The 14352-nt window shown below is 46.4% G+C and overlaps 1 protein-coding gene across 4 annotated transcripts in view; it reads right to left on the reverse strand.

Annotated features, from left to right (window-relative positions):
- The window catches only part of MAPKBP1 (mitogen-activated protein kinase binding protein 1), a 102245-nt gene extending 95939 nt beyond the window's left edge, over positions 1-6306 (reverse strand). For all 4 annotated transcript variants that reach the window (XM_051791953.1, XM_051791956.1, XM_051791954.1 and 1 more), the window contains exons 1-2: positions 6175-6306; positions 4978-5322 (exon numbers count right to left, since the gene is read on the reverse strand). In XM_051791953.1, the coding sequence (XP_051647913.1) occupies positions 4978-5094 (117 nt within the window). In that variant the 5' untranslated portion in view covers positions 5095-5322; positions 6175-6306. The remainder of the gene's footprint in view (positions 1-4977; positions 5323-6174) is intronic.
- Between the last annotated feature and the right edge of the window lie 8046 nt (positions 6307-14352).

Below are 14352 nucleotides of genomic sequence, written 5' to 3' on the forward strand. Positions count from 1 at the left end.
ACAAGGAAACCTTGTGTGTGAAACTGTTAACAGAGTCATCTTGAGCACCACGTATTGGAGGATGGAGTAAGGGGGACCAGAGCAGACCAGTAGGGAAGGATTCACCCCCTGAGCTATGACACTCTCCATTGTTCCACTGACTCTGTCCACAGATACAGACACACCACTGAAATGCAGGTCTGGCTATGGAAAAGCCAACCAGTCTTTGTCCTCTGCTTTAAGGGACACTATTATAAGCCTGACCAGAGACAGACATGAAATCCCTCCTATCTCTGGACAGCAGGCCCTAAGCTGTTGAAGCAATTGGGTGTGTTTAGATTATGGAGTGGAGAGCTGTGAGAAAGATCTCAAGCTATCAACTGGGGCCAAGTTACATTCATGGATGATGAAGCAGAACAGGCACAGCAGCAGACAGCCAGACAAGGGTTAGATGCATCCCCTCAGCTGTGCCCCTGGCTGCACTGGTCCCAGGGATGGTGGGCTGAGCACTGCTCAGACTGCAGCAGAATGAAGAAGGCCAGTGGGGCAATACTGCACTGAACAGCTCCTCAAAAGAACCGTCATTATGTAAAAGACCCTTCCAAATCCTGCCAAAACAAAAACAGCATCAGACAGGCTGCTCTCTAACTACCCACACAGTCAGGCTGCTCAGCCCCACATCCAGCTCCCTGGGAAATATTGCCGACGAGGAACCCAGGAGGCTCTGCTGCTGCAGGGTCAAATTGTTCCCAAAGTCTTACAAAGAATTCCGCTCTGCAACAAGCCTCAGCCTATGTAATTTAATAGGAAGTGATGATTTTTGATGCATTTATACCAGTGAACTAAACTTGTGTGGTTTTTGGTTCTGTTACAGTTCAGGTTCAGCAATTCTCAGTTGATCTAGTTAAGTCTAAACTGAATCATGTTGAAAGCCACGATATTTTCAAACAAAAAGGACTGTGTACTGAAGGCAGGAAGCTACAGTCAGGCCAGAAACATGACTCCACTCTCCTGTGTCCAGAACAGCTTGTGGTCCTAGCCGAGCCCTGCAGCTTCTCCGGGGATTAAGAAGTTGGAGAACTGCATTGGGAACGCAAGGGGCACAACAAGACACAAGGGGTCTCAAGCTTCCATGGATCTGCTTCCCTCTTAAATCTGTGAAAGCTCTCTGGCAGGACACAGAGGTACACATACTTGTTTCTGCTGGCTGGTAGTAAGAGACCATGCCTCACCAAAGGAGGACGAAAAACCCTGTCCAGAAAACCCGGAAAACTAGGAGCAACTTAGGGCTCATTTTCAGAAAAAAAAGCTCTCCAAAAGGTCCTGCAGAGTCACCCAGTCCAACCCAGTATCATGAGGCAGGAACAGCCACTCCAGCTGTACACGTTCATGTCCCACTTGGAGAAGGGGCAGACCACAATACAATAGTTCCTGTGCAGAATGACTTCGTGCTGAGGAATGTCAGGTTTTAGTCAAAGCACTCTTTTTAAACTGGCAACTTGAAATATTTCTGGTTTAGAAAAAACAGGAGAGATCAAAGAAACAAGCATAAATTCCAAATATGTTTCTTTGATTCGCTGGCTTACCGTTTTAGGGAAAGCCTGTAGCAGGTTTTGTAGCAATTTGTTTCTAAGCTGACATTTGTAATCTGGTTTGACTGAGGATACCAGAACACATACACCCTTCCCCCTCCCCAAACAGGCACAGCTTTCTCAGTTAAAAAGAGGTTTATATTTACAAGTATAGAGCTCAACAATACAAACAGCCCCTGCAGGAACTGTACCTGCTCAGGTACATTACTTCTGTGAGCAGAGAGAGAGTTGTGTAGCCAAGTCGAAGGGTACTACAGCAAACAGGACCTTTTAACTCTTTGCTTCCCCACTGTCCTGAGAGTGCCACTCATGCAGGGTGATTCAGAGGCACTCAGTGCCCAGTTTTTAACCCCATGTCTCTCCTGGAATCACAAGCACCGTGACCAGAGGCATGGCCAGGTTTCTGGCAGGGCCAGTAATCCTCTAGAAATTGAACGCGCTCCAACCAACTTATCTAAGGAAATTTTAGATTCCAACCGCCACACTGACACGTTACAAATCCCAACAGTCAACAGGCCTAGACTTAAGTCACAGTACTCTATGTCTATATTGGTTCAACACAAAAAAACAGATCTGGAAAGGACAGAAAAACTGGATTCAAGCCATGAACATCAGAAAACAAAAAAAAAGCCTACACATAAAACTAGTCAGGCACCAACAAAAATCAGGACTCCCATTAAAAAAAAATAGTTTCAAAAAACAGCAAAAAAGCCAAACACTTCATCCAGTTTATCAAAAAGTTTTATTTAAAGAGTTTCCATTCCTCCTCCACACCATTTTTTTTAATACCCTTGATTACCTATTAGCTCCTTAGTTTTACTCCTATAGAGATCTCCTGGAGCTGTACAGTAAAACCATGCATTAATTACAGCAAGAAATAAGTCCTAATAAAAGTCACAAAACAAGTTCTCTCTTGTACAGCTCCCAAGTAACACACTGCATGTCCTGCACCGCTATCATGCAAAATATCTCTATGTACCCACACTCCCCCTTTCACAGCAATGCACAAACAGGTCTCTGCAGAGCCAGCCTCCCACAGCCTGCCCACGTCCAGCCCAGCACTACACAGCTGCCTCACTGAAAGGAGGCAATTTTCACAGGCCTTCTCTTCAACATGACAAACTGCATAAGGGGTCTGTCCCTAACCACCGAGACAGCCTGGCAAACCTCACACTGACAAAAGAAAGAGTAGGACACCAGGGACACTTTCCACTGGAAGGGAAAATCAGCACATGGAAGTCTAGCCAGTGCTACTGAGGGTGCCTGTCCATCTTAAATTAAGTAGCTCATTGCAATAAAAGCTCCATCAGCAGAGATGACCAACTTCATAGGCCCTTCCATGCTTCCATGTGACCAATTGCATACATCTCTTGGAGCAGTCATTTCTCAAGAAGTCCAAGAGACAAAGATGCCTGAAAAATTCCTCCCTGCAGGTCAGAAAAGATTCCTCAGGAGCATATGATGCTCAGTTTTAGTCCCAAGGGATTTACACTCACACCAAATAGCATACTGAGATCTGTTTCCTGCTATTTTAGAAAAGTCGAGCTGCTTCTCACCTTGGAAAGCAGAGGAGCAGACCCATGGCAGAGGGATAACCACATATGTCAGATCTCTGGTAAAGGGCCCACTCCTTTTTGCCCTGCCTGCTCCTTTGCCTGTCCCACTGAAGGCAGACCATAACTCATTTGAGCTAATTCAGAGCAGATTACTTGAGAAAACCAACACCAGCACCTAACTCCTAATAATGACAAATTGATTCTACCAGCAAACTCCCCAGCAGTTCCTTTGCATCTCACTGATTAACTGCTCTTATTAGTAAGGTATACAAAATCTAGCCCTGAAACCCTAATTTGATGGTGCGGAATGAATCCATGATATCTCCAGGGGCTCAGGCAGCCCTGACAGCACACTGGGAAACAGCACAAGGGATAAAATGGAGCTCTTCTAAAAGGCACATGTAAGGAAAACAAAATGAAATATGTACCAGAGAATACCCAGGGTGTGTAGCAACAGGTCCTGGCCCTGAAAAGGAGTGTGCAGACCACAGAGCCAGAATCCAATTCCCACCATACTTGGGGAGGTATAGGTGGCTTTTGTCTCTTCCAATGGAAGTCTCTGCAGAATACAGACAGACCAACCAACTACTCTTCAGCAACAGCTAGAAAGTACATTTCACTGGCAGTCCACAGGGTGCATTAAATGCAGCACATGCACACGCCGAGGTCACGCACAAGCACTAAGGGCTCTCCTCTAGACAACTCTGAGGAAGCCATACAGGGTTTTCTCTAGCATGGCAAGACAAGAATATTGTGTTCCTTGGTATTAAAGAGCCATCTAAGGGAAACTTGGACCTGAACCAGAGTTCTGAGAACAGGATTTCATGCTGGGGACAGACAATTTTTAGGTACAGTGCCATTTATTTCCTCTGAAGTTTTACACGTGCTCTTCAAGAGATAAACTTTGAAGCATTACTGTGTTGAGACCAACAAATGCACTTTGCAGACATGGATTACAAGCATTTCTTATTTATTAGTGAGTCTTCTCAAAAGGGGAGGGATTAAGCTTTCTATTTATGGAGAGAGAGCTGCACAAAGGCTGAGTGATTTGCCCAGGGTTACAGGAGAATCAGTGGCAGGGACAGAAGAAGGTGCCCTGACTCAGAGGTGACTTGTCAGCACAAGGCAATGCCACCCAGCTCCTGTTCTCCCTGAACCTGAGTTAAAGTCATCGTCCTTTCCTCATGACACTAGTCAATTCCCAGTGAGTGACTGTCTGTCAGGAATTCCTCACAACACCAAGAACGATGGATTTTTCTGGTAGAACCAATTATATCCCATAGAAGATATCCCCAGGGAAAGGTGTCTGAGGTGCACAGCTGAACACAGAAGAAAGAACATCCAGGCCTGTGGAACGCAAACACCAACAGAACAGACATCTCCAAGACATGTTTCGCATCCTTCATCTTTCAGATCATCCTTCCCCTCCCACATGTTCACAGAACATCCTTTGCAGGGTGAGAGCAACTGCTTACACAGAACAGTTTCTGCATCCTTAGCTGCTGGTAATGCAGGTTAGCAGTTCGTAACACGGAGGAAGAGGCAGCATTATATTTCTCCTATCAGTCATCTGTAACAGCTCTACACACTACAGTGTGGGAAATCCCAAAAGCTTTCTGATACAGACTGGGTACATACCACGGAAGCAAAAAGAGTTTCAGAAGAGAAATAAAGGTTTTAGCAAGGATCTGCAGCACAGCGAAGATCCCAGCTAAAAGACATACCAGTCACAGATCAGTGTCCCTGTATCATTCTACAGTTATACAGGTCTCCCAAAGCAGCACTGTCAGTATAGATGGAAACTCAGACAACAAAGTTTAACCACGCTAGCTGCACCACATAGCACTCACCTTGCTGCCTATATCCTCTCGCTTGTTCCCAGGCTTGCTTCTCCTCAGCTTAATGGAAGGGGAGCGAAGTAGATTTTTGATCCGACTTGTTATCGTAGACCCTTCAACCGACATCATCTCCAGGTGCCACAAGGGTATTCACCCCACACACAGACACTGTGCCTGGGGAATGAGCCCAGGTTTGAGGCAGAAATACCGATGTCCTCAGCCTTGCTCACACTCGTTCACATATCTCTCAGCGATTCTGCTCGGGAACTCCACTCCTGTTACTCTGCAAAGCTATTCAGAGAGGCTGGCAAACTTCCTTTCGCAGATTCCAGAGGATCAAATCTGCAGTAATCTAAACTGAAAGATGCACCCGTGGGTCAATACAACACTCACAATAAATTCTAGCCTCAGTCTTTGCAAGAAACGTAAACTCAAGAGCTTATGATAAGGATGGATGCAGCATTACTATTCTCCAACGCTTCCACATAAATTATCATCCATTTAGTATCAATTAGCACATCTAAACCAGTTCCCAAATCCAAAATTTAGATGTTTTACACTTCAGTATCATCTTACGACAAAGACAAAAATTCCCACCATTGGAGTCCATTAACGGAGTCTATCCAGCCCCTTGCTTTTGCTCCATGCTCATCCATTCCACCTTATGTTTCACAGTCTGGAAAGCACAATACCGTACTTGACTATTAAATGCCTAGTCGCAGAAGCGCCCCGAGAATACACACGAGAGAGTTTTTAACTCTCAAAAATTTATCTCCGCTATAAGTGCATACAAATATATAGTGTGCGATACCAGATAATAAAGGCACATAATGTTCCCACAACCCCCCACCCGCTATTTATGAGGTGGATCATGGAGGCACTACAGCTGTGCCAACGATTACAGACCCCCGGCCAAAACCTTCACCTTTCCCGGAGCGCCGGCGGTGGCCGGGGGTGAAAGAGGGATGCAGTCAGAGCCTGCAGTGAGATATCCTCCCGGCTTCCGTGCGAAATGGGGGCGGGGGAGAAAGAGAGAGAGAGGGAGGAAGGGAGGGAGAGAGAGAAGGGGGAGAGAGGAGAGGCAGAGAGACACGTCCAAGCCGGCACAGCCGCCAGCCCCCTCCCAGCGGCGGCAGCACTGCGGCCGAGGGGCCGCGCCTCCTCCCGCGCCCCAGCCCCAGCTCACCCCGCCGAGTGATCCTCTCCTACCTGGCGCCCAGGAGCGGCGAGCGCGGCGCCCGCGATGCCCGCAGCTCCAGCCCATGCAGCCGGCCTGCCCCGAGGAGGGGCCGCGGAGCGGGCCGCCCCCGCGGGCGGGGCGGGGGCCGTACCCGCGGCGGCGGCTGCAGCAGCGAGGGGGCGGCTCCGCAGTGCGGGGTGCCGGGGAGGCGCGGGGGCCGCGGCCGGACCCGCCCGCCGAGCCCCGGCAGCGCAGGGGGGAGCGCCCGCCCGGCCCGCCGCTCTCCGGCCCGGCCCGGCAGCGCTACGGCGGCTCGCGCGGGCCACACCGCGGCGCCGGGGGCGGCGGAGGGAGACGGGCGCGCTGGCGGAGGGATCGCTTCTCGGGACGGGGCTGGCCGGGCGGGCGGTGTGTGGGGAGGCGGCTGGCGCTGCTCCAGCTCCGACGGCCTGTCATGGGGGACCTGGGGGTGCGTCTCCCACACAAGAGCCAAGTGAGACCCGAAGGAAGGTTGAGGCACGTTAGGGACCTGTCCTGCCGTGCCCGCCGTCCCTCAGGGCCCGTGGTTGGGACCCCCGCCTCCACCGCCCCTTGTCGTCCCGTCCACCTTTACCCTGGTTGAACCGGTTGCCGCAGTGTGTTTCTGGCAAAATGGAACCCGGGTTGTCCTAACATTCAAACTTAATATAGTAGTTCCAAAAAATGGCGAAATTACACTTGCCCTGACACGACCAACAACAGCTAAGTAAACATCGAGCATCCTTTGGACAGCGACACCAGAAATTTGGGAAATGGGCCCATACGTGACACAAAAGGTAGGACACCAACAGGTGTTATTTAACCCATCTTGGTCTCTCAAAAAGATTGAATTGTTGAAGCAAATTAATTCATCTACAAATCAACCTCATTGTTTGCAGACCCTCTGACTTCTGTTGTTTCTTTGCACTGAAGGGCAGGTCATCACACTGTGCCTGGGTCTTCTGCAGAGCAACAGTGCTAGGATGCTTCTGGAAAGATGTGGGTCCTGCATTTCACTGTGGAGATGAAAAAGTTACAGAGTGATGCCTCACCGTAGGGCAGCCTGGCTTGGGTGAGACACATCTTCTAACACTTCACATCTGTGTGGATCCTTTACTGGGGCTACAGTGTTCCCAGATCTAGCTGGTAAGGAGACTGCCAGCAAAGCCAAACCCATCAGCAGCTGAGCTGAGTGTTCCTGGATGACCATGGGACTCCACAGCCCCACTATGGGGGTGCATAGGTTCCCATAGGTTCCCACTATGATGAGGTCCTGGAGCTCCTTCTTCCCTCAGCCCTTCAAAGTTTTTGCTAGGAGTCTGGCAGCCCATTGTCACATCAGGATGCCCATGGAGTCAGAAACTTGGGACGTTAGTGTATTGACACATAGCAGATGAGACCCTAGAAGCAAACATACATCAGGTCTGCAAGAAGGTTTTTCTCGGGACCTGTCTAATATTTGTTCCCCATGGAAGAGTTCAGAAGCCACCACGCTTATTCCTGTGCTTCCCGAATGGGAAGACAGGCAGCTGCCCTACCATGCCATGGCAGCTACAAACCACAAGAGAGATGTGGGGAGGCAGATTTCACAAGCCACCAATTGCTATTAGAGGGCATACATTTAGGATATAGTGCTGTCTCTAAGTTCAAAGAGACTGTGCATGTCCACACCGGTCACATCAAAGCCCTAAAGGGCAAAAAGGAAACCAGAATTTCTCAGGATAGAAAAGTCCTGCTAGTTCCCTCTTCCTTAACGTGCTCTGCCCTTTATTGCAACCTGTCCTCTGTCCTCCCTATTTCCTTCTGTGGGTACTCTACTCCCTTTCCCATCTTTGGTGACTGCCCCATCTTCAGTCACTAATTCAAACCCAGAGTATTCATAGCAATTGGAGATGATCCTTCAAAATATACAGTCCATGAAAATTTGCTGAAGTTCAGGCACAGATTTACCATGGCAGGCAATCTGCATGAAATATGGTCTTCCCCAGTGTGGCCGGCACACTGCCACCATCACAGCTTGTGCCTGTGTGAACCTGCACTGCCTGAATTTCAGGAAAAGGTTGTTTGCATTCCAAGTGGGGTTCTGAGCAGGAACAAGGGCTTAGCAGCACTAAGATCTTAAGGTTCAACTGGTCAGGAACCTGCATATATAGATAAAAACACCCAGAGGCATAACAGGTCATTATTCTAATCTCTATCAGTTCCAATCATGTCGCAGTAACAGTGCAGGAAGTGAATTTAAAATGTCCGTTTCTAACCTTTGATAGGCTTTTGTTTTGATACACACATGCCATAGAGAAATCCATGCTTGTTGCTGCATCAAAAATCACAAGGTTCCAGGAACTGTGGCTTTCCAAAAGATATCAAATTTTGTGAGATTTACAATAAAATTGCAAGAGTTGGTAATGTTGCAATTGTTTTAAAAATAAAAGAAATTGAAGTCCATGGAGCTAGGAATAAAAGTGTAGAATCATGGAATCATTTAGGTATCTTAACTTTCAGCCCGAGACATGGCCTGCAACCCAAGAGATGGTACATAAGAAAAAGATTATTTCAGAAAATGTGAATATTGTCCATTCCTACCAACCCTATTGTCCTATTGCTCAATAACAGTGCCTTATTGCTAAGGGTGAGGAAAAATTAATGAAGGAAACCAGAGCTGCTGGGGGAAAAAAAAAAAAAAAACACAAAAAACAACAACACCAACAAAAACAACAACACCAAAAAACCCCAAACAAACAAAAACAAAAACAAAACAAACAAACAAGCAAAAAACTCTTCTATGAAGATTTACGCATGTGCTCAGTTTTATCCAGACTATCAGTTCTAGTGTGTGGAATTACTCACAGTGGACATGGAGTTGAAAATGTGCACCAGCCTGTACAGGACTGGGACCTGGCACTGCACAGGGGAAAAAGAAATGTAGTTGATAGTTCTTAAATTTATGCTGTTCAACAGTAAAACATCAGAGTCATCACATCTGGGAGAAACATGCATACATTTGAGAAAGAACTGAGGGATGTCTTTGAAAACAAGGGACAGCTGATATGTATGCTTGGGAGACACTGTTTAAATGCAACTAGAATTGTTCCTCTTTTGTTGAAAGCTGAGCACAGCATTATGTGATTTGTGATTACAATTCTTTGTGTCTGTGAAGCGACTGAAGAGACAGGCTAACTCTGAAACATCATTGGACTTCTAAATTCAGTGAAAAGGAACTGGGACAGGGAACAGATGTTTCCGATTCTCAGACTAAAGCATACTATCTTTCTAGTTATTTTTGAAGTGGGCTGAAATGTCACAGTTTCTTCAGTTTGTCATAAAGAGAAAGATCTTGCCAGTGATTTTTAAAGAAACTTTTTGTATAGTTTTATTAATACAAAGACCTGCTCTTTTTTTCTTTGATCTCAATAATACGAAAGGGAAACAGGCAGAAATCACCAGCTTCCTCTAGGTATTGCAGTACAAGTCTTACCACACACCTATTTCATCATCAGAAGGGCCAAATTTTACAATTGTAATATCAAATTTATGAAAAGATACTGAAAAACCCTTACACTGACTTAACCACTAGTAGAGCCTTATCTTGGGTGAAACTAGAGTAGATGATGCTAACCCACCTGCACAGCTTCTGTTCTGCCAGTCCTATCCTCCAATAAATACCAAACCACTTGAAATGGAGAAACTACTTTTCATCCAGTGACATGTCTAGAAACAATCGGTAAACCTGCTGCTCCATGACATGCCTCCTGATGTTGCTCTTGCTCATGGTGTCCAAAATAAGCTCTCCCACGGCAGCAGTCAAGCTGCTAATCTGCTGGCCAGTCATTCACTGCTGCTTCTGTTGAAGCTCATTAAAGGTTCCCACATGTGGCTTGCACTGGGGAATGTGCTTCTCCGTGTGCTCACCCACCCACCGATTGCTGCCGTTCCTTTTGTTGTGCCACTATTGCCTCCTCACTATTGCCACAGATTGCCTTTACTTCAGAACAAGGCTTGTTCCTGTAGGGCCCATCTCCACAGGGCAGCACCTGGATGGAGATCAGTTAATGATAAGCAAAGACAACAGGACTTTCAGCTTCACTCTAGAGGTCATGAATTCTTCCTTGACAGAAAGGACAATGTCCCATGAATAAATTATATCATTTTTCTTTGGTATTTCCAGCATTTGGTTTTGAATGATGTGTTCTTAAAGTAGTCTTCTGAGGGATACCTTAAATCATGAGAGAGAACAGATGTCTCAGTAAATTAAATGCCATATATTTAAGCATCAGGTAATGAAATATCTGAAAATGTTTTTTCTCTGTTGCAGAAATCCTCTGTGCTTTTCTAAGAAATAGCATCTTGCAATAGTTCTGTAATGTTCCTGTAGGGCTCCAAGTAAAAGGAACATTTTGGAAGTGATTTTAAACAAAATGATTTTCCTAGTTAAAAATATCATGATAAAAGAAGACACAAAGCAATGGAGCAGAAGTGACATGTGAGTCTTCTCAGTGTGATATTAAACCTTTCCTTGAACTTGTTCTCCTTACACACAAAGCTCTTCTCACTACCTGTGGCCAGGCAGGGAGCATGATGTGTCTCTCCAGACAGCCATACTGACATGCAGATGTAGTCCTGTCACTGGATCATCTGAGTGTTGCCCAAGTACTGTGTGACAGGGGCAGCAAGTGCTGCTCTGTGCCTCTGAAACCCCAATGTGTTGATACAACACTGCAACCATGCCCTTGGGTGGTTGTTTGATCAACTTGTTTTTTGCCTGTTTAAAATTGTTTTCTTAGTCAGAGAAACATCTGAGAAAGGATTTCATTTTTTTCAGTCATCAATATGCTGGAGCTGACCTGTTCTCTTGGTACTAGAGGGAGCTCCAAACTGGAAGTTGTGGCAGCCAGCATGAGCAATTGAGGCCAGCTCAGAAACCAGGTGAGTTAGTCAGGGATCAGCATCACTCTCATGCAGATTCATAGCTTCCACACAGCTTAGAGCGTGGGCTGACCTTGCTTCACGTGTCTGTAAGTATAGTGGGGACAGACATTTTGCTCCACATCCTCATTGCTACATTCCTGAGCAGCTTTCAGGCCAAGCACAGAGCAAAGAACACATTTTTCCCACAAGCTTTGAAACTCTTGAAAGAAGAGCATTCGGTAAGAATGTTCTGTAAGAGTTGCCTACCCCACACCTCCAGAGGACTATGGTGCTGCTTTCCAGTTAGGATAATGACTATCCTAAGCCTCACAGGACTAGCCTCACAGGATGTTGATTCAGCAGGGTCATTATGCCTTTTTCCACCTGTTGACTTGTTAGAATAGTGAACAGCAGGCACTCAGATGTGGAGAGAGGGTGGAGGAGGAAAGATAACAAGCTTTGGTCTAGTCTAGAATAAAAATAACTACATGAGAAACTAGACAGGTAGAGGGTAAAAAAAGCAGCTACCATGCAGTATATAGAGGGCATTTTACATTTAATTTTTGTCCAACTATGAAAATGACTGTGAGCTTAATAATAATTTCATTATTACCTCTTAATTAGATATGAGTCTGCCCTGGCAAAATGCACTTGTGTTTCAGATAGCCAAGGTCTCCAAAGTTCAATATACAGCATGTCAGGTGATGAAAACAAAACAGAGTTAGTTGCTTTTGTCAACTTGTTTTCCTGCAGTGAGCTTTGTCCCTTCCTCTCTCTCATTTATTGCCACAGCTACAAGGGATAAGCAGAATGAGTTTCTGGAAAGTGTTTCCGACCGTAGCCTGGGTCTCTTTATCAAGGTCCTGGTACCTGACTTGAAATGCTTAGATTCCAGCCAGCAGTTACACAGGACTTTTTCTTCATATGTTCCCATGGAAAAGTCAGGTAGACATCTATGGTTCATAATGCATCCAGGGAGAATACGCTTACACAGCTGTGCTTTAAAAAAAGAAAAATATACATGTATGAATGCCATTCAGCTGGCTGCCAGGAAATTGTGCTGATAAAAAGAAACCATGGGGAGAACAAACAAAATGTGTAGTATAGAAAGTCCAGCTGAGGATAGGAAGTTACTGCTTAGAAAATCCTTGTATCCACCAGGGCACAGCTACACTCACTTTTTTTTTTCTAAATTAGCAGAATGTGCCCTAAACTGAAGGAAAAAATTATGAATCTATTTAAATTTTGGCTCTGGTATTTTAACAGGTGAACTAGTCCACTTATGTCTCAATCCTGCATTTCAAGGGATCAACAAAAACCATGCCCTCATTTAAAACTATTTTTAACGTAATTAGCAAAGTGCACACAAGTTTCCATTCAGCTGTCAAACCAAGGCTGTGTTCTGACTCACCTGATGCCAGAGGCATGTGTGCATCCGATGTGCAATGAGGTATGTTTCCAAGCCTGCTGTCAGGTGGCAGATGTGACTGATAAAAAGAAAATCCGGGACTTCTGACTGGAACCTGGAGGAATGGCTGTTGGACTTCCCACAGCACCTCAGCAGCATGCGTGGTGAATGGTCCTGGCGAGAGCCTCACCAGCAACTGGATGCTGAAGGGGCAGACAAGCTTGTCAGGGCACTGCAGGGGCCAGTGGCTCCCTAGGGGCAATGCCACAGGTTCTGCTACTTCTGTTCCAGCTTCTCAACTACGATGTGTGAACAGCTATCCTATCACTGGCTATGGCCTGGCCCACACATATGTGCATTAACCAGCTTGTGGAGGGAGGTAAGAGGTGTTACAACCCTGCCAAATTCTCACCCAAATCAGGACCTGTCTTTGTTGTCCATTTTTCAGTGGCAGGTGATCAGAATACCACACAGTAGTGCTGAATGTAAGCGTGTTGCGCTTCCTGCTGGCTGCGTGGAGACTGTGAGGGGGGATATACAGCAAGTACTGAGGCAAACTCAGTCTGGACGCTGCCTGGGAATGGTGAACTCCAGACCATCACAGCTTTGGCTGGTCAGATAAGCCATGACATGTTACCCAGGCTAATCCATGGGAGTTTCTTTATGCTTAGGTTCCAGCAGAGTCTGGCCCCATTTATATGCAGGACCAAATGGTTTGACAGTCTCAAAAGCCCACAGTGGAACTGCATTCTTGCATGAGCTCTGTCATTTTTAGGGAGCAGTTAGGTGGGACCTTAGATGTGGGTAGAGACAAGAGCAGAGCCATTCAGATAGGAGAGGGCTGTCTCACATTGACTGGCCAGGTGCCAGGGCTGGCAGGCACACAGAGATTGAATACAGAGGATCCTGCTTGCAAGGGGAGTCCAGAGCTGAAAACCACATGATAGGAAAGCATTTGACTGAGCTGGTACTTAAATAAGGGATGCCAAATCCTTGTTCCCTTTTGTAGGAGTTATTTGCGTTCTATTGTTCTCCCTAATTGCTGCTCTCTGGAGATATGAAGCACAGGATGAAATTACCATTGAACTCTGTGAGGAATGATAAAGGTCTCTCTCAGAGCAGTCACTTTATACTTTTCCCAGTTTTGGGCCCATAAACATTTTGCAGTGAGTGGGGATGCAGACACCTACACTCTTCAATCTGTTGGTAGTGGGTTTAAGGGGTTGGTGAAAGGTAGTTGAGAACAGCTGCTTTTCACAAATGTCTTAAAAGCACTTGCAAGGGCACACTGAGCGGAGGCTGAAAGCTGCTGCTTGACTCCTCTAAGGTCACCCACGGCCTGTTTCCAGTAGAAAGGTTGGGTTGGGCTATGTTATGTTGGGCCAGCCTAGGTTAGGAAGAACTCCTTCAGAAAAGGATCAAAAGAGATCATGAGATAGATTGTCCAGCATGTGGCTAAGCAACGGATTGTCCTTCACTTTTCTTCCCTCTGGCAGCAGAACCAAGAGCATACAAACTATACCATCTACACTCCAGGACTATTCTGCAATGGAAAGCAGAGAGCTGTTATTTTCGAGGTCTGCCCTGAGGCTCAGGGAAGAGATCTTGCAGCCTTCTGTGGGGCTAAACATCACATGGGAACAATGCCACTGCACCACTCAGCTGATGCCTCCCTGAGTGTTCTTATGTGTTTAGGCCAGCTCTGCGTGGACTGCACAGACAGCGTTTGGGCACAGGCTGTCTCTGGCCCAGGGACCTGAAAGGATAGATGTATGCAAACCACTCTGGTGCTGAGCTGTGCGTTCCCCATAGCCTGCTGTCTAACCTACCCCACTCCCCAGGAGTATGTAGGTCACTGTTGACATTGTTTTCCTCT

Source organism: Manacus candei, unplaced genomic scaffold, assembly GCF_025592945.1.
Source record: "Manacus candei isolate 608988 ecotype Guabito, Panama unplaced genomic scaffold, ASM2559294v1 h1tg000033l, whole genome shotgun sequence".
Lineage (NCBI taxonomy): Eukaryota > Metazoa > Chordata > Aves > Passeriformes > Pipridae > Manacus > Manacus candei.